The 23,070-nt window shown below is 33.9% G+C and overlaps 2 protein-coding genes and 1 non-coding gene across 3 annotated transcripts; 2 read left to right on the top strand and 1 right to left on the bottom strand.

The window, feature by feature from the left end:
• The first annotated feature begins 442 nt into the window (after window positions 1-442).
• Window positions 443-2,874, top strand: LOC113779506 (AP-4 complex subunit epsilon-like). The gene is made up of 3 exons (XM_027325092.1): window positions 443-530; window positions 1,001-1,144; window positions 1,238-2,874. Exons 1-3 carry the CDS (start codon window positions 474-476, stop codon window positions 2,342-2,344), a joined length of 1,308 nt encoding a protein of 435 aa, XP_027180893.1. The 5' UTR covers window positions 443-473; the 3' UTR covers window positions 2,345-2,874.
• Window positions 2,875-5,717: 2,843 nt separating this feature from the next.
• Window positions 5,718-6,625, bottom strand: LOC113779034 (peamaclein-like). Its single transcript, XM_027324442.1, has 2 exons — window positions 6,544-6,625; window positions 5,718-5,902 (listed from the first exon to the last, which is right to left on the bottom strand). The coding sequence occupies exons 1-2, from the start codon at window positions 6,623-6,625 to the stop codon at window positions 5,718-5,720; spliced, it is 267 nt and encodes an 88-aa protein (XP_027180243.1).
• Window positions 6,626-17,185: 10,560 nt separating this feature from the next.
• On the top strand, window positions 17,186-17,288 carry LOC113781840. Its single transcript, XR_003469741.1, has one exon. It is a non-coding gene; the product is annotated as a U6 spliceosomal RNA (small nuclear RNA).
• Window positions 17,289-23,070: the final 5,782 nt, after the last annotated feature.

The raw sequence follows: 23,070 nt of genomic DNA, 5'->3' as shown, positions 1-23,070 counted from the left end.
TAATTGGATGTTGGCCTTGCACCCCAAATTAAAGGAAAAAAGAAAAAAAGGAAAGTGAATTACCGATTACTGGCTGATGAACACACTTTTGAAAGCTCTAAGAATGTAGTATTCCACTATAATATCCTTGAAAACCATCCATTAAAGATCTTGATTAAAGCTTCTGCCTGTATTCAAAGACGAGTAAAGATTCATAAAGCAGAGATGAAGATACTAGATGTGCACTTTTTTAAGTTGAACTTGACCTGCTTGATTTCCACAAATGGAACACACACATGCTTGGCCTATTCTTGCATTATGAATGCATAGTCTGTGGATCATGTATACTGCAGTTATATGCCCGTAAAAGTTAGGCTTTCTAGATGTTCTGATCATGGAGATTATTCATTCAGACATCTGAAGTTTAGTTGATTCCTATCCATAGAGTTTTGATGTTTTCCTTTACTGTGTAGGCATATGCAATATCCGCATTGATGAAAATATACTCATTCGAAATAGCAGCTGGGAGAAAAGTGGACGTGCTTCCTGAGGTGGGTAAACTGAGACAAATTCTCTTCCTTTTGATTAAACATAACTATATCCTATGCTGCACTATAATATGTATGAGCTTTATGTAGTATTCAGCCTCTTCTCTCCACCTCTCTCTCTCTCTCTCTCTCTGAGCCAAATGAATGATGGCGAGATTAAGAACAAATTTCTAGCCATCAATCTGTATGTCTTGAGAAATGATTAGCTGGCAATACCGCATTCCAACATTTGAACTGCAGTAGGTCATCAGGATTCTAGATGAAAATCAGTATTTATATGTAGTGATTGCAGTAAATGAGACTTTTGTCCATCCTCATCTTGGTATCTTGGGATTTGTTTTTGGTTCAAACTTCAGATTGATAGACCTACCCTGTCACTGACAGAGCAAGCTGCTTTGATGTGGCCGCATCATTGTTTGGTTTAGGCGATGATTCTTTATGGCCTGACTGGTGAATTTCTTTGCTTACTGCAGTGCCAGTCCTTCATTGAAGAACTACTAGCATCCCACTCAACGGACCTCCAGCAGCGTGCTTATGAACTTCAAGCAATCCTTGGTTTAGATGCTAATGTGGCTACCAACATCATGCCAATGGATGCAAGTTGTGAAGACATCGAGGTATCAGATTTTGTAGAGAATACATAGCTAGTTGTTGCTGCTCAGCTTGGCAGTGCTCTTTGCAACTTTAAACACCCATGAATTCTTGTGCAGATTGATAGAAGCCTTTCATTTCTCAACGGTTATGTTCAGCAGTCAATAGAAAAGGGGGCCCAGCCTTATATTCCTGAAAGTGAACGGTCTGGAATGACAGATGTCAGCAGTTTCAGAAGCCAAGAACTGCATGAGGTCTCATCACATGCCCTTAGGTTTGAGGCATATGAGCTTCCTAAACCAGTGATGCCATCCAGAGTTTCTCCAATTGAGCAATCATCATCAAATGAACTTGTACCTGCACCTGAGCCATCTTATCATGCAGAGATGCACCAGGTTGCTTCGTCTGTGCCATCTGTATCTGACCCTGGGTCATTAGAACTAAAGCTAAAACTTGATGGGGTCCAAAGGAAGTGGGGTAGGCCAACTTACTCTTCTGCTGCACCGTCTACTTCAAATGCTGATATCCCTAAGATTCAAAATGGAGCTCCTCAGCTTGATGCGGTTAGTAGTTCAAGCTCAAAAGCTGTGTCTTATGATTCAAGGAGGCAGCAAGTAGAAATATCTGCTGAAAAGCAAAAACTTGCTGCTTCACTTTTTGGTGGTACATCAAAGTCCCACAAAAGACAATCTTCTGGCAGCCAGAAGGTTCCAAAGACTAACATTCCTGCTGCAGAAAAATCTCATGTGGCTAAGAATGCAACTTCAGACACTGCTGTGTTAGAGAGAACTCCCCAGCCGCCTCCAGACTTGCTTGATTTGGATGAATCCGCTGTTTCTAGTAGTGCACAATCTGTGGATCCTTTCAAGCAATTGGAAGGTCTCCTTGACCTAAACCAAGACACTTCCACTTTGACTACTAGTGATGCTAGTGCTAGCGGAGCACCAGATGTTATGTCTTTATATGGGGAAACAACCCTGAATGTGCAAAGTGGTGGTGTTCCAAACCTACTTCCTGCCGGTAGAGATGAGGCCAATCTCCTTTCTGGACTTGCAGGTACACCTAACAGAAATGGTCATGGAGAAAATACGGTTACAAACCCAACTCAGCAATTAAACAAGGGACCTAATGCTAAAGAATCACTGGAGAAGGATGCGCTGGTCAGGCAACTAGGTGTAACACCAACAGGTCAGAATCCCAACTTGTTCAGAGATTTGCTGGGCTAAGTATCTGGAGGCTGATGTATCTGTTATAGCATGTATCATTGTTCTTCGAGAACAATTGTTGTATGATTACGGCTTTGGATCTCCATGCGGTTGGGCTAATCTACAGGGATCTCAAATAACGTGCCGAATCTGTTGGGCTTCTACACTGGAGTGGGTCAAAGGCCTGTCGGGGAATAAAACTGGGTATAGTCGGTGTATCAACCACAGGAACAGTAGAGCTTTTGTAGATTAAATTTGAGAGTTACGAGAGTTGTTGAACCATTCGTCAGGCTTTTATTTGTGCATGTTTTTCAGCTTAAGCTTTCCTGGAACAAATTGAGGACTAAGAGCAGCATGCATTTTTTATGCTCCACATGCTTATTTTGATGTATTCATGACGATCCTTTTATGACTCTTTGTGCTTGGAAACCATTTTTGTGCCAATTCCATTGTATACCCTTTGTAGAGCCAATTAACTCATTGTATCCCCTTTGCAGAGCCAATTAACTCGGATTTTTGATACTGTATTAGAACTTCTATGTTAAGTGAAATCATTGTTTTCCTGACTAGACCATGGTTGTCATCGCTTGTCATCTGAAACTTTACGCTAGAACATGAAATGCCATAACTACTACTAATCTCAACTGCCTAAGCCAATTATTGGTTTATTGCAGCACTTATTCATACATATTTGTCTGAAGGCTAAAATTCATCCATTGGACTTTTTCATCTGTGGAACTACAGGTAAATACGCGGCCAAATCTCTTGTTTCAACCCTCAAAAATTTCCATTTTTCCAAACATTTCTTGCAACCAAAGCATCTTTGAAGCAAAAGTAGACCAGATGGAAATTGCAGGCCCTTGATCAAGCGGAAGTATGAAATCTTTACCTATATAAAACTCTTCTCGCAGTCCCCTCGCGGTATGGAGGAGCTCATAGAGCTTAGGCAAGGAGGTTTCTGATGCCTCGGCGGTTGTCATTGGCAGAACTAGGGTGGCGGAGAGGTCCCCTCCCCTGCAAAGTTTTGGAAAATTAAGTTTTTCTCCCTTGAAAAGTTGAAATGTTTAAAAAAATTTGTGTAAATTTGCCCTCACAAAAAATTAAAAATATTTTAAGTTATATGCTTGAGTTTTAGTTGAATTAGAGTTTGCTCCCTCAAAAGAAATTTTCTGGTTCCTCCTATAGTGGTTTGTCAAGCAACTACCTTTGCTGTTAGGTTTGTATTAACACTCTGGATGAGAGATATTCTGGTGGGAGGTGACACCATTTATCGAATAAAATCAGGCCACTTCGAATTTGGAATATGACTTGATCAAAAAGCAGTAGATGTCCGTTACTAATACTGGAGTTGAACATTTTTGTGATATTTGTGGACTGAAATTTCTTTTACTCAAGATAGAAACTCCAGAACAAATTTTTTAGTAGACTCTTTTCTCGTGAATCAATCCGTCAGGTTTTCACAAAGACATCATGCCCTCCTCTACATGAAAATGATTTCGCAACGGTACATTGCTAGAATTGTACAGTGCAGTTTACCCACCGAATTTACTGTGAATTCTTGTTGGAAAAGTTTAGAATCAGAGAAATGGAATCATCCAAATCCATAAGTAGGATTCAACTTTGCGTAAGTAAATTCCAGAATAGGGAATTCAACACTATTTTCTTAGTTAAATAAATAACACACTGCCCGCGCTGGGTTGTTCGGATGGTGGAGCGGGGTCGCTTACTCCAAGTCTGGTTTTGGTTCGATTCCAGTCTGCAACCCAGTTGTTTACCGTCCTAGTATCGGTCGAGCCCGCTCTGCCTGGGCGCTGTGGAATTAGTCGGGTGGTCTGAATACCCACATTGTCGAAAAAAAAAAAAAAAATAACACACTGAATGCTACATTACCATAGTAGCCTTTTCTCTTCTTTCTTATTTTCCACCTTCCAATTTTTTACCCTTAACAACAGTAATGTTATTGGAACAGATCATAACAAATATTCTGTAGAAAATTGTTAGATTTAAGAAGAGGGGTTAGATTTGGGAAATAATCCTGTGTTGAGTGCGAGTGAAAGGATTACTATGCAGCAATTTCATTCATTTGTTAATAGTAATTTTTTTTCCCACTCACTGATAATGTGTACTTTCGTGAATAGAAACTTGCACTTTAATGAATAGCAACGTACACCTTGATGAACAAGTGGTTACATAAAAAAAAAATTATACATTTGGATTGTGATATTTCTTCTTACTATGTACGTATAATTCTAATATTGGTGAATTCGTTTAAATTTTACCACTAAAACAAGTGGCAAAGGCATGTCTTAATACTAAATGTTGCTTTGATGTCATATCTTATAAAATTGAAATACCACTGAAATATTCATAAGAACAATAGAAAGCCCATTCTTTTATCTGAGTTCTGTTTACCAGATTCCTTCTAATCAAGAACTTGTGATTAATATCCATCCAGAACAATTGAATGGAAGTTCAAGAGGGATGACAAGAAGGTCAAAAAATTATGCTAGCAGCTTATTAAGGGCAATTAAAAAGCTTGTTAGGAAATTATCTTAGATCCTAAAAAAATTTTTCAGCTGTTTCTTTATACAAGGATGAAATCTTAAAAATGCGATACATGTAGACCCCCAATATTTACACACACAAAACATTTTGTACTAACTACCCACAGTAAAAAAAAAGAAAATGTTTTTATATTTCTTTTTATTAAAAACAGAATTGTGTAGCACAATACTTCCAAACCTTTTCAAAGTGGGCAATCCATTACCTTCCCAAGAAAAAAGTGACATTTGATTTTCATAGTTAATTAGCACATACCTCTTTTAGGAAGTATAGATTTTAAATACTTAAATCGAGAATTCCCTTCTTTCTCATAAACCAATGATGCACGTTGTTCTTTAGCTAGGTTTCTAACTTTCTATGCATGTTATTAGTCATGGTGAAAACAATTCAGTCGAGATTCCATTACACATGAAAAAATCCTTTCAATCCAAAATTATGCTAGACATTTAAAATCACTTGATCAATTGGGTACAATTTTTCCATCTCTGGTTAAAAATTCTTTTCATGTTACTGATAGAAATATTGTGAGATCTTTTAACATTTGAAATTTAAAGATATAGTTTTCTTTTCTAGCTAGATTAAGGCTTACTGGTGTTGATTATGAAACTAAGTTGATATGATCCATTTCACAGGAAATTAGAGAAAAATTCTAAACAATATTGTTGAGAGCAAACGTAAAATATTACATCTACAGAAATATCCGATTGGATATCTCATATTTATTACACACTTTTCTGCATGAATGAAATAGGCAAGAACTTTATGGAAAGTGAATGAAGAAACAAACATTTTGAAATCTGCAAAAAAAGGGTTTAAACATTGAGTATTAGAATCAAGGGCACTTGGGTTTTCCTTTGGAGTTGAGCTTGTCTCTGTAACATCGGCATTCAGATTTGTTGCCATATGTTCCAGAAGGAACGCAACTACATGCAGCACAGCAGATTCCACAATACTTCAGGCAACGCTTCATCAAGCCTGCTTTGGAGCATCTCACCCCACACTTTGAGTCGCAGAAACCTTTTGATATATTGAAATCAGAACAAGAAAATGTCAAAATTGAATGAAATGTACCAAAATCAACATCGTACAACTTCTTAAAAACAAACTGCCAAGTGGTCAACGTTGTTATAGTTGTTGACGAGGGTTCCAATCTCAATGCTCTATTCTCTTTTTTTTTTTTTCATTTTCTTCCCTATTATGTTTTGGATTAATGTTTTATATATTGATAGTATAAACGCTATCACCAATAATATATGATACCTACTCTAAATTTAAATTGAAAATCTGAATTATATATATATATATATTATATCCGGTTGTGATAATATATACACTATTTTGCGTACATAAGATTAACTCTTATACTTCTCATTTCTCCAAAGAAAAAAACTGACTTTTTTTTTTGTTTTTGAAATATAAATAACCGTGAAAGAGTTGGGTGGAAAAGAAATTGAGCAAGTTCTTGAGCCATGAATAGATGCTTAAGAATTGTCATGTGCTATTCAATGACTAAAGGGTATTCCCAAATCAAGAAAGGTCCTTATTCTTTAGCTCTACACTAACATTAAGATTCCAAAAACAATAATAAAAATATTTGCATAAAAGCTACTACATTAGCATTAAGTGATGTCGCTACTAGTGGGAAAAAAGTATCTTACTTGTATTTGCCATTGCAATTTCGAAAAGTGAGGAGCTCAAAAGTAGTGTCACCAGTAGCAAACTAACAACATAAAGCTTCATTGTGCTTCCAAATTAGAGGCTTAACTATAAAAGGTGGAAATGAAAGAAGCAAAATTTGAAAACAAATCAAAACAAGCTTAAAGGTTGAAGGAGGTGAAGAATAGGGAGCGTTTATGCAAGTATTTATAGTTGTATCTTTGGATGGCTGATCAGCCATCTCATGATGGTGCAAATTATTCATATCCATGCAAAAGAAGTAGGTGTTTTAGGTGGAGGTACAGGCAAAGACATATGTCTTAAAAAACATGTACGTCCAGGCAGGATCCAGACTGTTTGCATGGTGGTTATGGTGCTTCTGTTGTTAAAAATATTAGGCTATTTGGCCTGTTTTGTCTCTTTACAGCTTCTTAATCCTTTTGCACAGCATTGAAACAGAGGATTTGTGGGTTACACCAACTATTTCATTATGCAATCTACACTCTGGCTGATTCCTGGCTTTACAATTTGTAACTAGAGACCCCATCACGGTTGGTCACTAACCAGCCCCCCATGATTGGGTAACGAATAATCAACAGTTGCAAAATTGACATTAATTTCATAATCTTTCGAAATTCTTCCTTTGCCCTAGTGATTTGCTCAATTTTTGGATCGAAATGACAGTATCCAAGACTTAATCATGTAGACGATTACGGTTATCTCGAACTGCATTTCGTGAAGTTGGCCTGATAGCAAGAATTTCATTTCTTTACAAGGACAATGTAAATGCGAAACAATCTAGAAAGTATAAGATGATATTGCAAATGGTGAAAGGAACTTTAAGAAATTTACAAATATAGGGCAAAATAAAAGAAGTTAAGAATTTGCTATCTTTTGTTTATTTTTTGTTTTTAACTATTATTTGGGGGGTAAACTCGACCCATACGGCTCGGATCAATACAAATCGATTACATTTAAAAAATTACTATTAAATCATATAGATGGTGGAAGAAAAACTAATGCATAGTTTAAAGAATGTGCTAACCTTGCCAAAAGAGCAGACTTTAGTTATTACTTGGTAATAATTGCCTGAAATTTATAAGCATTGTGGCCCATCCAGAAATTTGGCCTTTTAGAAAGAAAATAAAATTTCAAACAACCGATAAGGATTTAAGATCGTTCATGATGTACAATGATTGGCACCCTTCCCCCTCCAATTCTTTATTCTCCTGTCATGACTCATCTACTCTCTAAAAATGGTTTATAATTTACACAGATAAAGTATCCTAGGCGTGCATAATATAGTGTTGCCTGGTCCGATTTTATGTAGGGATTAGCTTCCGGGGGGTTTTACATGTGTACTTCCAATTGTTAGAAAAGACGTACATCTAGGCATGGTCCAGACAGATCAGGATTCTGTGTGAGGCACACCGCAAACACATTTTATGAGATGTAGACACTATTATAACAAATGTACGCATTAACACAATAACATATAAAAAAATAACAAATTTTTGGGCCCAAATTTCAGTGAAAGAGAAAAGCCATGATACCAGCCCAATTATATACTATAGTTGAAATTGGCCATGATATCGATCCGATTTTATGCTACAGTTGAAATTGTCAAATAATCGGTCAAGATCGGTCAAATCAGTAAATCTGGTCGAACTGGTGATTCTCGATTTTCAATTTTTCCCTCAATAATTTTTTAAGTTTTTGCAAAATGCAGCTAAGCAAGAATTGAACTCGAGACCTTGGCTATAAAAGACCAACGCAATAACTATTGCACCATCACATCCAGTTAAATTTTTTTATACTACATTTATATAAAACAAATCTCCATCTTTCTTTCCTCCGTTTTCTTTACAAAATCTCATCCTCTCATGATTCTTTTTCTCTAATCTTCAAATTTCTTTCTCTCCTCTTTTCTTTTGTCACTCCCTTTCTAATCAAACCTCTTTAGTTTTAATTTATTGATGTTTTCTTCCATCTTTTAATTTTGTTTTTGTCTATTAAATTGAAAAAAAAATTAAAAAAATAATTATTTTTCTTTAACTCTAAAGACTAATTATTAAATGCCACAACTGCCCATTTTCATCTCTTTTTTTGCTTCTATCAAATTTGCATCTCTATTTTCGATTTTCCTGACTTTCTCCAAACTTCTTTTTTTTTAAGTTGCAATTTCTAAATTTTAAAAATATAAATTACAATTTAAACTCACAATGTCTAATTCCCATAGACGTAAATTTTGTATAATTTCAAAATATTGTGATATTTTTGGGTTGGATTTAAGATTATTTTTAAATAGATATAATTGAGATTGAGATGAAATTTATTTGTTTCAACTTATAATTTAAAAAATTTATTGTTGAAAATTCAAATTCTTTGAAAATATTAAACTTTTTATCATATAAAGTTTTAAATTAGTCCATTGCGTGTCTTATTTTGTGCATATATATATTTATATAAATTATTTTTTAAGATATTCATTGAACCAGGGTTGAACAGGTCCGATCGGTTGAATCTTGACTCAAACATCTCACCGATTCAATTAACGGTTCGAGTTTTAAAACATTGGATACTTCTGGTGTTAAAATTATTACCTATTTTGTCTGTTTACATCTTCTTAAAATGTATGGACCTCTTCGAAACTAAGAAATTGTGGTTTCCGCGGTTTTACAACAACTATTGAACTGTAACTTCCGCACTCTGGCCGATTCATTGCTTTATGATTTCTATAATTCGAGACCCTTCAAGGTTTGCTAATCACCAGTCCCCAATTTTTTTTTTTTTTTTTTTTTTGTAATTAGTGGCAGAACAAGGATTCCAAGGTTAGGGAGCAACTACTTAGTTTACAATAGACACTATTTCCAAAGGCAAAATTTTTTTGTACATAATAAATTATAATACAGAAAACTTTAGATAACTAGCTAGTACGATGGCTGTGTTAATGATAGAACTATATAGAATTTCACGTACAATAATAATGTCGAAGCAATGATATGATAGCTATTTTTTTGAGCACTAGATCACAACTATAATTCTTGAAAAATTAATTCAAATGAAAACTACTAGTTCATCTTTATGTACCATGAGTTTCAAGATTCTTCTTTTGTTTTGAAAATAAAACTTAAAATTTTTTTTTAATGCGTTCATGTCTAAAGTAGGCAATGAAAACAAATACTTTATGAACTGATAGGGGCAATATAAATAAAGAAAGGAAATTTGAAAATTTTCAGGAGGTGTAAATGGAGGAATTTTTCAAAGTTGAGAGTTGTGATTGTCCACCCTCAACTTAATATGGCTCTGCTCCTGTTTGTAACTAAGAATCAACAATTGCAACATTCACAATCTTTGGAATTCTTTCATGGCCCACAGATATTTCTTCACTTTTTTTTTTACTAAAAATTCTGAGATGACAGCATCAACGACATAAATATAAGGACGGTTAAGTTTATCTCAGACTTAGTTTTGAGAAATCGGCCATGATAGTACAAATTACATTTCTTCAGAAGGGCAACATAATCGATAAATGGAAATCTAGAAAGTTTAAGTGCCTATTGCAAAGGGTAAAGGAATTTCAAAAAATTTAGGGCAAATTACACTTTACCCCTTGTGGTTTAGTATTTTTGTACATACACCCCCATGGTTCCTAAAACTATACATAACCCCCTCATAGTTTGGATTACGTGTAAAAGTAACGAAATTTGCAATCCATAACGGAATCACCTAAAATGTCAAAAATACCTCTATGTAAAGTTGAAAATTATTTACTAACCACAGGAGGGTTATGTGTATATTTGGAAAACCATAAGGGGGTTATATAGTAAAGCATTAAACCATAAGGGGGTTATATGGTAAAACATAAAATCATACCGGGTTAGCGTGTCATATATACATATTATGTTTATATATTTTGATCACTTTAACCATTTTAATTTTTAAACAAGAGTAATTTCAACATTTTTAAAGATTCTGTTATGAATGATCATTTCCGTCACTTTGATACTTTAATTCAAATAATGAGGGGGTTATGTATAGTTTTTGAAACCATAGGAGAGTTATGTACAAAAATACTAAACTATAGGGGGGTTAAATGTAATTTGTCCAAAAATTTAGAGGGTGCAAATGTAAGGCAAAATAAAAAGTGTTCGGAGGTTGGTAATCCCTTTTCAGAGTAGATCGTTAGTTTTTATTTATCAATCATTGCCCACAATTTTATGAAAACTGTGCATGGCCCCAGCCAATAATTTGACCTTTTGGCACGAAAAATATTAGTCAAACAACCGACAAGGATTAGGGATTGTTGGTAATGTTTGTTGCCGATTCTTTTTACTCCTCTCATCCACTTTGAGATTCAATCAAAGGAGGAGAAATATATTATCCTAGGCATGCATAATAGATTGTGGCCTGGATTTGATTGCATAATTTCAGTTATGAAAAAGAGAAGGGTTATTATCACTTTACCCCCTTAAGATTCGGTGTAACTATCAATTTTCCCCTTTACGTTATCTTTTAGTCACTTTACCCCTAAGACTAACGGTTAAACTTAATGGAGTTTGTTAATTAAAGTAAAAAGATAAGTTTAGCCCTTAAAGTTATTATCATTTTACCCCCATTAATTATAGTCTCAATATCAATTTATCCCATAGAGTTATTTTTTAGGCAATTTATCCCACCATTCAATCAATTTAGCAAGTTAAAAATTTTAGAAGAAAGTACCCTCCTCTTTGTATAATAAAATTAATAAAAAATTTAGAGTGGCTCTTCTCCTCTTTAGTATCAAGAAAAAAAAGTCAAAATATTAATTTCTTTCTTCTTAACAATCTTATTAATATTAAAAAATAGAAAGATCGGAAGGGGGAGGGAGAGGGGGAGAGAGAGATAGAGAGAGAGAGAGAGCTCAATTCCTTTTTTAGAAAATACAAATAACAAAGAATTAAATACTTTTATTATTTTAAAATTATTTTACTTTACTGTTTACCACTAGATTTCAATTCTAATCCCAACAATCTTAAATTAATACGATATTGTTAGACTTTTTTTCCTTTACAAAATCTAATTTTCTGTCATCTTCTTTCCTATCTCTTTTTCTTTTCATAGTATTAATAAGTGTGAAAAAAGAAATTTGAGAAAACCCTTTTATTTTTATATTTTTGGATCTCTTAAAGTGAAAAAAAAGAAGAATAATCATTCTAAATTTTTTATTTTTAATTATATATATAAGGGTAAATATATTTAAATTTTTTGACCACAGTAGTTAGATTAACGATGAAGTAAAATGTCAAGAAAATAACGTTAGGAATTAAATAGATTATATCACTATAATTTAAAGGAATAAAGTAATAATAATAGTGTAGTAATGTTATAGAATAAAATGGTATTTTTGTCCAAAATTTCTTAATATGTTGGTTGAATTACTTATGGGGGTGAAGTGACTAAAAGATAACGTTAGGGGGTAAACTGATAGTAGTGATATAGTTTAAGGGGGTAAAGTGATAATAACCCAAAAGAGAATGACAAATTTGTAAACTTGGTCCAGCACTTCCCTTGCCACAAAAAATCAGGTAGTTCCTGTTTAGTTGCCCTTCTATTGCACGAGTAATTCACTCCGAACTGAAATTTCTATTGCCAAAATTGTCTTTCATAAGGTAATTTTTTCCCTTATTGTTTTCAAAATAGAAGGGGGCCAAAATAAGTTAAATGCATGAACAAGAATCCAAATTATTTGTGGTTGATGGGTTTCAAACGTTTAGGTGCAAACTTAAGCTGGTTTCCTTGCACTCACCTTAAGTTTGAGGAAGGATGTTAATGTAAATGATTTAGTGTATCAACTAGTGTATTATATTCTATTAATTAGCATTAATTTGGGATTTACTTAATTAGTATCAATTACGAATTTATCTCATATAAATTATTCTAGATTCAATGTATTAGTTATTTAAATTCACTTTGTACAAGCTATAAATATATGCATAATTTTCTTACAAAAACTTTGAGAAACATATTCATTTCTCCCAATCCTACATTTATCTAATAAAATTATGCAAACATGACAAGATTTCAAGTCAAAAATTGTAGTGCCTCGCGTTATCATCATTGTGACAATGTTGAGACAATATTTTTAGCTTCATTTATGTCAAAATTTGCATTTCATTTATATCATGAGGTAGGATTTTATGTCACCCTCTATTATGTACTCTTTTCCACATCTTGATAAACATAATTAACTTGCAAAGCACATGTGGACGATACAAAATTTTTTTCTCCATCCTCTTTAACTCTTTTTTTTTCCTGGTTTTACATGATACCTACATTTCTTAGCTATCTTAGGTTGAAGTGTATGAGGATTCCAGAAAAAAGAAGTTGAAGATTGGATCCAACGCTTATAAACTGCAACCCAAGCCACTACTGCCAACTCTGCTTTCTAATGAGCCCAAATGGTATGAAATTAATGAAAGAAGAAAGGGGTTGAAAAAACTGATCCAAAATTAGTAACTTTTTTTTTTAATTTGAGACAAAAATTAGAGTGAAAATAATAGATTGATGTTCATGAAGAAGAGGAAGAACATCTCTTGAACAAACTCTACAAAAATAGCATGCAACTGTTTCCCATGGATTGCATTCAAGAGATATGTATCCACACCTTCTTTCGACGCATATTAACCCCAAAAATTCATCATTGTCCACATGGTCCTTTGAGCCAGCAATGTTGCGAACTTTCTCAATCATTTTGACCATTATCTGTGCAAAGAGGCAGATTAACTAATGTCTGTGTTGTGTCATGTGTGGATTCGAATCAAATCTACAGAACATCAGTTTTTCCAATATCATTTCTCCTATGAGGTGTGGAAGCTGTGAATTCACATCTTGAGATATATTTTTAATACTTTTTCATGATTTACAAATTGAAAAAAAAGAAAATTGTAGTTTTGATACCTAAATTTTGACACATGAGCAGTTTTAATTCCCATACGTGCAGTTTATGGGCATGGTACGAGTAAACACGAATTACATTAACAAATTGAATTTAATTTCAATGACTTTAAACACATTCTTGCCAATGCAGATAAGAACAATTTAACTTTTCCCATATATAAAAAAGATGTGGAAACTTTCTCTCTCTCTCTCTCTTTCTCTCTCAAGTAATCGCCTACTAACATGGGTTGAAAAAAAAGTAGCTGTATACTAACCTATGTCTGTCTACTTTCTGCTATTGTTCGAGCTTCCGAGCTCCAATGAGTTACACTGTTATCTTCCACCACTAGTCCTGCCTATATTACCTTCGTCTCGGAGTGGATTTTTGTTTTGGTTCTGTTTTCCCAGCTTTTATGGAGTTTTCTTGTTAGATTCTTATGGCAGCCAGAATGAAGCTGAATCCTGTATGCAATTGGATCTTTGGTTTGAAGAAATGTTAGTGAGTTGCAGCCAGAGAAAGTTCAATAAGGATGAGGGGAGTGGTAGTAAGCTAGATGAAGAGCATTGAGAAAGACCTCCCTACATTTCCCTCTTTGGCTGAAACTCAGATGCAAGGTAGAAAAGTTAATGGTTTTGAGTTAGGCAGTGCTTTCCACTGAAACTGTCTTCTTGGCTACAAATCATATGAAATCTGGAACTTTTCATGGGGACATGAGATTTTCATATATTTCTTCTCAGAATATTCAGTCTTCGCTTGTGCCTATAGTTAAGCTTTGTCATTTTGAGGGGGAGAGTAGTAAGAATGTGGTGCTACAATGATGGACCCAAAATGATAAATACACAAAAACTCACAAGAACAATCAAGAAAAACCGATATAGAGGCAAAGAAATTCTTTATTGATGAAAATCAAGCAGTGGCGCAAAACAAAGAAAACACAGCAGACAGACACTTCTCACTATAATGTCTTTATGCAGCTGTATAATTATATGTCAAATGCAAACAGCCAGACTTAGTACTTATATCCTATACAAAAACTTCTACTAATACTAATAAAGAATTCATACCTACATGGCCCACCTTAATAAAACCAACCAATCAGACTAAAGCCACATGGCAACATAAATAAATAGCAAAAGTTTGGTTTATAATTCTCCATACAAGAAGTCCCTTGGCCTTTTGGGTAGTAAAATGTTGTTCTTAAGGCTGTGGAGTCCCTCTCTCGATTTAGCTCTGAAGAATTCAAGACAATTCCCGTCCGGATTCAATTTCCTGGGCTTAGCTTGCACTACTATATAATTGGGATACTTGCAATTTACCTAGTTTCATTGGTCAGCTTTGTATATAGATCAGCACATAGCTATATGTAAAAACTAGGGTGTCATTTGCTAGAGTGTGTGTTGAATTTGAGTGTTGGTGAAACTGTTTACCAGTCAGTTGAATATAAATGGATTCTCCATGCTGTGCTAAGTGCTCTGGAAACTACACCAGTAAATGTCCTCTGCATCTTAAAGCGAGTCAGAAATGGATCCCTAAGATTGCTTAGCAGAAGAATATTCATGTAGTGAATAATGTTGAACCCAAATTTAGGGTTCTAATAATAATTATGCATGCAACTTTGTAAATTGAAGGATGAAATAATCACTCAAAACATATGTGGGAGAGAAGAAAATAAATAACTCACAATATAATTGATATTTCAAACTATGGAAGAAAGTTGCACCAGAATAAATCCTAACAAACTCTCTTGGACTCTCTTGAATCTCTTAGGATGTAATTGATAAAACTGAAGTTTGAAAACTGAAATTTGAAATTTGAAATTTGAATCTATTAAATTATTGAATTATTAAGTACTAAATTTGATGCATTTGAGTGTCTATCACATTAAGTGATAAATGAATAGTTTATCACTTATTTTTGGGAACAAGTTTTGTTTAGAAAACTTAGCGCTACTTAATCAATAGACATAATCAATTTTTTGTTATTAAACACGTTTAAACATGTTAAGATCTGAATGTATTAAGTTTAGATGCTGAATTGAGTTATCAAACATGTCCTACTTTATTTAAAAAAAAAAAATACTCCAACTAATACCCTCTTTATAACTTATCAAAATTTGTAAAATACGAAATTACTTTCATAAAAAATTACCAAATAAAATACAAACTCCAAAATAACACAACTACAAAGAACCTCATTCCAATAATATTAATAAATAAATAAATAGAAACTTCTAGGTTTGGTTTATTTTGCCAACGGATAAGCATTGGACAAAGGCCCCTCGAGCTAAATTCTAGTAAACCAAGAGCAGTGTTTTAGAATATGGTGTCTGCCACAGCTAGCTCTAGTAGTGAGGCTGGGGTGGAAGTGTTTGCTGCTACATCTCCTAGAAAGCCTCCTGGAAGTGTATTGGTTACGGATATTGAGATCCAACGTTCCTTTGCACATATCATTAGTTTATCTGAAGGGTTCAATTTAGCAAAAATGTTTACTAATGAACTTAATTTTCTTTCGAAATTAGCGTATACTAGTACTAATTAAACGAAGCTGACAAGAAGATCTTTTCAAGTCACGTTTAAGCATGACTGAAATTGATCACCCTTTGAACCATTTCAAGTCGCGTTTAAGCATGGTTGCGATTCCAGGAAGTGTTCTTTCTCACATCATGTCTAATCTTCCACCATGGAAAATGAATTGCTTATAATTACAATCTTCAAGTTAAGGATCAATTGCTTTGTATAACCAGATGATGGACAAAAAAAGAAATTTTGAAATTTTGAAAGGAGGTACAAAAACTAAAAGAAATGCCATACACGAAATTCTATTTATTATGCAATAAATTATGTACAACTAATCTTTTAATACTTTAATGATTAATTTACACTTGAATTCGCCTAGAAAAGAAAATTTACACATGGCTTCTTTACTTTTTTTTTTTTTTTTTAAATTCTGGATATTCCTCATCTTCTTCTTCCTTTTCTTTTTTTATTCATATAGATAGAATTTTATTGCTATTCTTCAAAAATATGAACGGCAGAAGCACGAAAACTGCAGCATGATGGACATCTTCCCGACCCACATTATAATCAGACATCCTTCAATCAAATAAGACCGATAAAAAGAGGAAGTTAAAAGGAATTAGTAATCTTATAAAAAGCAAGATCGAATGTGGAACCGGAAAATTGAAGTTACTACACCTACGACATGAAATATGAATGAATGGAAAATTTGATTTCACCAAGTAGAAACTGCAGCTGATAATGTGTTGAAGATATGCTCTTGCTGTTGCTAGTGTACTCCACATATGCAATGGTAAAGAAAATGTTCTTTCATGTTCATCAACGAAGTTAGGATGTATGGGATGGGAGTTGAGAGCTATTACTTGTGATATCTGTAATTTGCGGAAAAATAACCGTTTGTAGCTTCATTTGGATAATTAAGAAGAAGAAGTAACAGTAATATATTTTGTCACACACATCGTAAGAAAACATTTCATCGAAGTGCATATTCTATGCTGCACAAAATTTGCAATGTTCATTTGGCTTTAACCGTTTTCAGCTATGTACAATTATCTTTTTTTTTTTTTTTTCAATTGTACGTTTAGCCCAATTGAGCAGTAAACAATAGAATTTCTTTGTAATTTGATATTATAAAACCATGTGTATAAGCCCATTACTGTACGGACAACATAATAACAAGAAGCAGTTTTAATAGTACGGAAATAAAGTGTCCCTTCGGGGACATCCGATATAATTGGAGTGACACAGAGAAGATTAGCATGGCCCCTGCGCAAGGATGACATGCACAAATTGAGAACAGTACGGAAATAAAGGTTTGAACACTAAAAGATCATAAATATGAATTATTTATAAGTCATGGATTATTTTGCAGGAGTTTGCCAACATGTATAGTGAGTAATTTGGATTGTGGAGAGTTGCCTCCATTTTTTTTTTAAGCAAAAAAAGGACCTAGCGCCACTTCAGGCCCCAACCCTTATTCGGGTTGTAGGGTTATTTCCCATTTTTGTTACAAGGCTCGAATACTGGACGTCGGGTGTACTAACCCTTAGTGAGACCGGCTCGGCTGCCTTGGAAGGGCTATAGTTGCCTCCATTGAGTTGATAACTAGTTAGCCAAGGGGTTGAGGAAGCTACTGGGCTACATTTGTTCAATTTTGATATAATCAGGGACTCCAAGGTCGGAAATAGCTGCCTTATTGTGGATATTAAGTACTTTCTAAGATGCATATTTAGGGGATTATTGTGATGAAATTTTTCTAGGGACCTTTCATAAAGCAAAATAAGGTCATAAGAAATTCAAAATCAACAAAAGGCCCAAAATGATAACCAGTATTTGCAGGCAATTCATCAAATGGACGAAAAACCGAATAAAGGTATTCCTCGTAAATATAATTTCACATTATTAGTCCATAATAACTTAAGAGGGGATGAATTAAGTTGATAAAAAAGTAGCAAATTAAAATCAACCAAGATAATTCAAAATACTGAAAATGATAAACTCAAAAACAAAAAAAGATTCAAGTAGAAAAAAAAATGCAATTAAGTTCACAACAAGTAAGATTAAAAAAGTAAAGGAAATTAAAGGTATGCAAACCAAATAATAATGGTTTGACTTCCTCTTTGAAGTATACTTCCATTTCCAAGTTTCTCAAAACTTAAATTTTCCTCCACTAAGTGACTCTTCATTGTAGGTGAGACAATAACTTTCTTGTACACAAATGAGACTTACTCTTACTCATACTAAACCTCTCTACTTTAGTTGAGTCAAGAGTTTTATACCAACAACTTCCATTTGTGATAATCAGTATCTCTCCAAACTGACACTTGAAGTATACTAACAATTTGAGTTCACAATCTTAAGATTATAAAGAGTTCTTAACCAAACTAATTTTTATATGAACTAGAACAATTACAAGTCAAAAAACTACTTTATATGGGCGTCCTTGGATCCTTTATAGATGAAAGCAATGAAAAAAAATGCAGCTACAACAATAAAAAAATAAAGATGTTAAAACTAGTTGTAATGGGATTCGGACGATGGCTCAGATGCAGTATCCTTTGGCTCGAATGTGACAGCCCCACCTTTCCCTAAGGCGAATCAGAGGGTTTAGCGGGGCGCCTGCCCAACTCTCGCCAGGACTCACTCACGAATCTCAGAGAATAATAACAATTCCAAAACTCCAATAGTATTAACCTCAAAGTAAATATCAAAACTTCATGGTTAAACATTATAGACCATCCAATATTCCAAGTTATCCCTACTTATACATACAATCAAACGGATAAAATCTAAGTCATCTAATCAAATCACCAAGTACAACTAGAATGACAAGTTACTTCAATCTAGACGCCAACTCTCGAACTGTCTATTTCCCTGCTTCCATGTTGCCAACGCTTGCTAAGGAAAACAAACTAAAAGAAATGAGTTAATGCTCAGTGAGGCCAAGAAAACAAGCAAGCAAGTAAAACAAGTACCATAATTCAACTCAAGTGGCACATGCACTGAATAACAACAATAGTTCCACGTAAAGCTAATAAAGGACTAAAACACGTTCATTAAAAGGATACAAGAGCTCTCAGAAGTTAAACCACAAGTTTACCATTTCGCGATCTTGGATATCATTTTCTTTTGTTGACACTCCGTCAACCACGCAAATAACAAGTGACACGAATCCCCATCCACCGATTCACCTCCTACCGGGCTCGAACGCCAAATAGAAATAGTGGTGGTAATACTCGAATATACCCAAGCAAGAACAAGTATGGTCGATGAGATAACACTCCAATCGACTTAATCAAGATAGAGGTATTGAGAAGGGATGAGAGGCACCTCCCACTCGGATTGAGTGTGGTACATGCTGCCGCTCAGCACTTACAAGTCAAGCACAAGCACAAACACAAATACAGCTTAATCAAGTTCAAGCGAGTACAAGATCATTCAAGAAGGGGAGGACGAGTGGGATAAAGTACACCCTTGTCTCATCTAGTTTAGAATTCAACACATAACACGTGGTATCATTCAAATCAAGATATCAAGAAACATGCACTTGGCACTCACCATGTAAAGGAAAGCTCAAATGTCCGCCTCGGGTGCAAATCTTGTGTTCACTTCCAAGTCCTAGAACCAAGTAATTAGAGTACAATGAGATTCACTACTCCAAACCACCATTTAATCAAAACTACTCCCAAGTCCCAACTTAGAAGTCCCAAGATATTCCTCAAGATTTCCATATTTTTACGTCCTTAAAAGTCTTCCAAAACACATGTTTTCAAGCTCAATTCAAAGGGAAAATCCATGTACGTGTTAGGTCAATGGTTCAGGTATGATATGGAGTGAAAAATGTTAAATTGAACCAAGAAAAGTGAAGGAAAGAGTGCAAAGGAGAAGAATCAAAGTGACAGCTTTGACACCTCTCGGTATTTTGATCATAACTGGAGGTACACTTATCAGATTGAGATGAATTTTTTGGCGTTTTGAAGCTAAGACATAGATCTACTTTCTTATGAAGATATCGAAATTCAGTTCATGCATTTTGGTGGTAAAAAATAGCAATCACAGAGGCACAAGAAAGCTGTCGCATCATATCACGGCATTTGAGCAGTCTCGGGAAAATGGCTATAACTCAATGTAGAAAAATCGAAATCGAATGCCGTTGGTTGCGTTTGAAACTAGACTCAAAGGGCTTTACAATGGTATAAAATTCAGACTCTAATTTGTTTTCAATTAATACTAGAAAATCTAACAAGTTGACTGAAAATGCTCTCTAAGTTTCGGTCCATTTTGCAAACTTTCCAACAAGAAAATAAGGAAGAAATTCATAGTTTTGGTTCAAATTCAACATACAAGTACAGAGTGATGTGTTAAACTTGCCCAAAATTATTAAGAAAAAGTAGAAATCAAGGCTGGAATATCTTCCCCTATTTTGGACAGCAAAGGCAGAATTTTCCCACAAGAATTTTCCAAACATTTCTCCATCAAATCTTCCCAATTTTTCCATAACAAATCCATGAACATATCAAACAATATATAGCCAAGATTGTTAGCAAGAAAAATCATGAAAATTTGCACATAAACAACTCTTAACAAAAGATCAAACACTTGGTGGACATAGAGATTTCTTCCATTTTCACCAACAAATCACTAGAAATAGAACTCAAATCCTCAAGGGTTTCATCAATAATTAACCCTAGGATCTCAAGAGACAAGACTCCACCAATTTCTAGCCAAACATACCAGGATTTAAATAAACCAAGATCATTAAAGCATTTAATACTAAACTTCCATAAAACTTTCCAATCCACCATAGGTTTTCCATAAATACCATAAATCCACTAAGATCTAGTCCAAAATTGCTTGAAAGGTTAAAGAATGAAGTAGATTAGCCACTTACCTCTTCAAAGTTTCAAACCCTAGCAAGATTAAACCAAGAAGATAGGAAGATCCACTCCTAGGAGTCTTCTTCTCTCAAGATCTTCTAAGGTTTAAGTAGATTGATGAAAGGGTAGCTTGGATTTTCAAGAATCTCGAGAAAATCTGAAGTCTGTCACTCTCTCTTCCTCTCTCTATTTTCGGCCAGCCAAGGAAAAGAAATGAAGGCTTTGGGTTGCTTTTGGAACTAATATACAAGCCACAAGAAGGTTTCTCTAAGTCAACTTTGAATAGTGACCAATAGTGTCTTCCCCTTAAGCTTTTTTACTATCAATCCTTAGCTTTTCTAATCTTCTTTTAACTCTCAAAATCTTTCTTAACTTCACTAATATCTCAACTTATATTTTTTCTAGAGTTTTGGCCAAATTCACTAATAAGTCGTAAAATCAACAATTTTCAAGAAATTAAACGCTCAAAAGTTAAAATGTACAAGTAAGAGAAACTCGTTTAACAATTAACAAGTAAATCATTAAATGAATGTAAACTTTATAAAAATATAATTTAAATAAAAATGCAAATAGTTGGGAGGTGAGAAAATAATTTTTTGGGTCATCACATTGGACGTCCTGTCACTGCTATAGTATTACTATTCATTCTCCAGTACATTTTTTCAAATTTTTCTTTTTTTCTTCAAATTGTCTCAAACTTACTTTCTTTCATGAATTTTCATTGATATAATTAAAGTTTAGATCAAGATTTAAACCTTCTTTATCAAGTCTTTCTTAACTTATCTCTCTTTTTCATATTTTCTTCAAATCTCATTGATCTTGATACTCTTATTTCATCACTTCTTCTCCTTACCGTGCAGGGGCTTTCTTTACTTTCTTTTGGTTTCATTCTCTGGTAGACCACTTGAATAAAGGTTTTGCACATCATGTTTGATACAAGCATCATTCCTTCATTATTTAATACTGCCCTTTCATGTTTGATACTTGGAGCTATCAAACATGTATCCAAAGTTTTATCCTATCCTTGTTTGCATATCATTTCAACTTCATTTTAAAGTTTACGTCTTTTCCAATCATTTTGGTACTTTAGTAGGCACATTTCATGAACTCCACATTTGAGTTTATTTTAATAAATAAATCACTTGACTTGAATCATTAGTACTTCTTATCATTATTTGTTAATTATCAAAAGAAGAGTTCATCTAAACTATGGGTCTTCACATATGCAAGTGAACCAAGTTGAAACCTATAATGCACCACCGGTAGAATGATTCCATTTTGAACGTGATAAGTTCTATACAACTCAATAAAATGATCTAATTCAGTAGCATCATTCAAGTAAATGATAGTCTAAACGGTATCATCCAACCATAAAAAGAAAAAAACTAGACCAAAAAAAATATAACTTCTATATGATTAATCCAAATATTATATGTTCTTACAAATCCACCATTAAAGACAATTAATTGGCATACTTCATCCACATATCTAGAAATCTAGATACCCAAATTATTTAATTTATCAGTATATAATTTGGCTCCATCCACATTTTTTTAATATGAAAACAAGTTAAGACAAATTAATTAAGCCAAAGAAAAACAACAACAACTAAAATAGTATGAAATCACAACAAATACCCCAAAATTTCACTCAATACACATAAAAGAAAATATGAAATAATATAAATTCTCTATCCTCTTTCTCCAAGTATATCCTAATATAAGAGCATAATAAAGAAGCAAACATACCAATTCACAGACACGTATTGCAATTACATGTCATCTATGCATGCCATAATATGGCTTCGACACATGAAAAGCAAACTATATTTTGTCCCTTCAAGAAATAGCAAGACTGATCAAAACTAAATGACGCATACTTGTGATTCATATATATACCATTACCACCTTTATCAAAACAACAAACTTATCTCCCATGTTCATTTCCATGCCAACATATTAAGATACCACAATAGAAAATAATGATTATTCATCTCTTTCATTCCAAAACTTCAACTCGACATCTACTCAGTACCCTTTACCAACTATTGCTACTACTACTACAATGCCATTCAACAAAGTAACCTTCTTGCTTAAAATTCTACAATTCACATTTCACATCACTAAGATGCCATGATAGTAGATAAAAAAAAATGTCTATCACGAAATTAATGTCAAGCTCATATGAAGACATTTATTCGAAGTGTATTTCTTAGAA

Source organism: Coffea eugenioides, chromosome 8, assembly GCF_003713205.1.
Source record: "Coffea eugenioides isolate CCC68of chromosome 8, Ceug_1.0, whole genome shotgun sequence".
Lineage (NCBI taxonomy): Eukaryota > Viridiplantae > Streptophyta > Magnoliopsida > Gentianales > Rubiaceae > Coffea > Coffea eugenioides.
The sequence above is the reverse complement of the archived record's forward strand: the minus strand, read 5'-3'. Positions and strand labels throughout refer to the sequence as shown.

What these genes read in the sequence shown, in the direction of transcription:
- LOC113779506 (XM_027325092.1), top strand. Translation starts at nt 474, where the DNA reads ATGAAAATATACTCATTCGAAATAGCAGCTGGGAGAAAAGTGGACGTG. An exon ending in AAGTGGACGTGCTTCCTGAG is followed by an intron (nt 531 to 1,000) that starts GTGGGTAAACTG and finishes TGCTTACTGCAG; the next exon opens with TGCCAGTCCTTCATTGAAGA. An exon ending in CAAGTTGTGAAGACATCGAG is followed by an intron (nt 1,145 to 1,237) that starts GTATCAGATTTT and finishes ATTCTTGTGCAG; the next exon opens with ATTGATAGAAGCCTTTCATT.
- LOC113779034 (XM_027324442.1), bottom strand. Translation starts at nt 6,625, where the DNA reads ATGAAGCTTTATGTTGTTAGTTTGCTACTGGTGACACTACTTTTGAGC. An exon ending in AATTGCAATGGCAAATACAA is followed by an intron (nt 5,903 to 6,543) that starts GTAAGATACTTT and finishes ATATATCAAAAG; the next exon opens with GTTTCTGCGACTCAAAGTGT.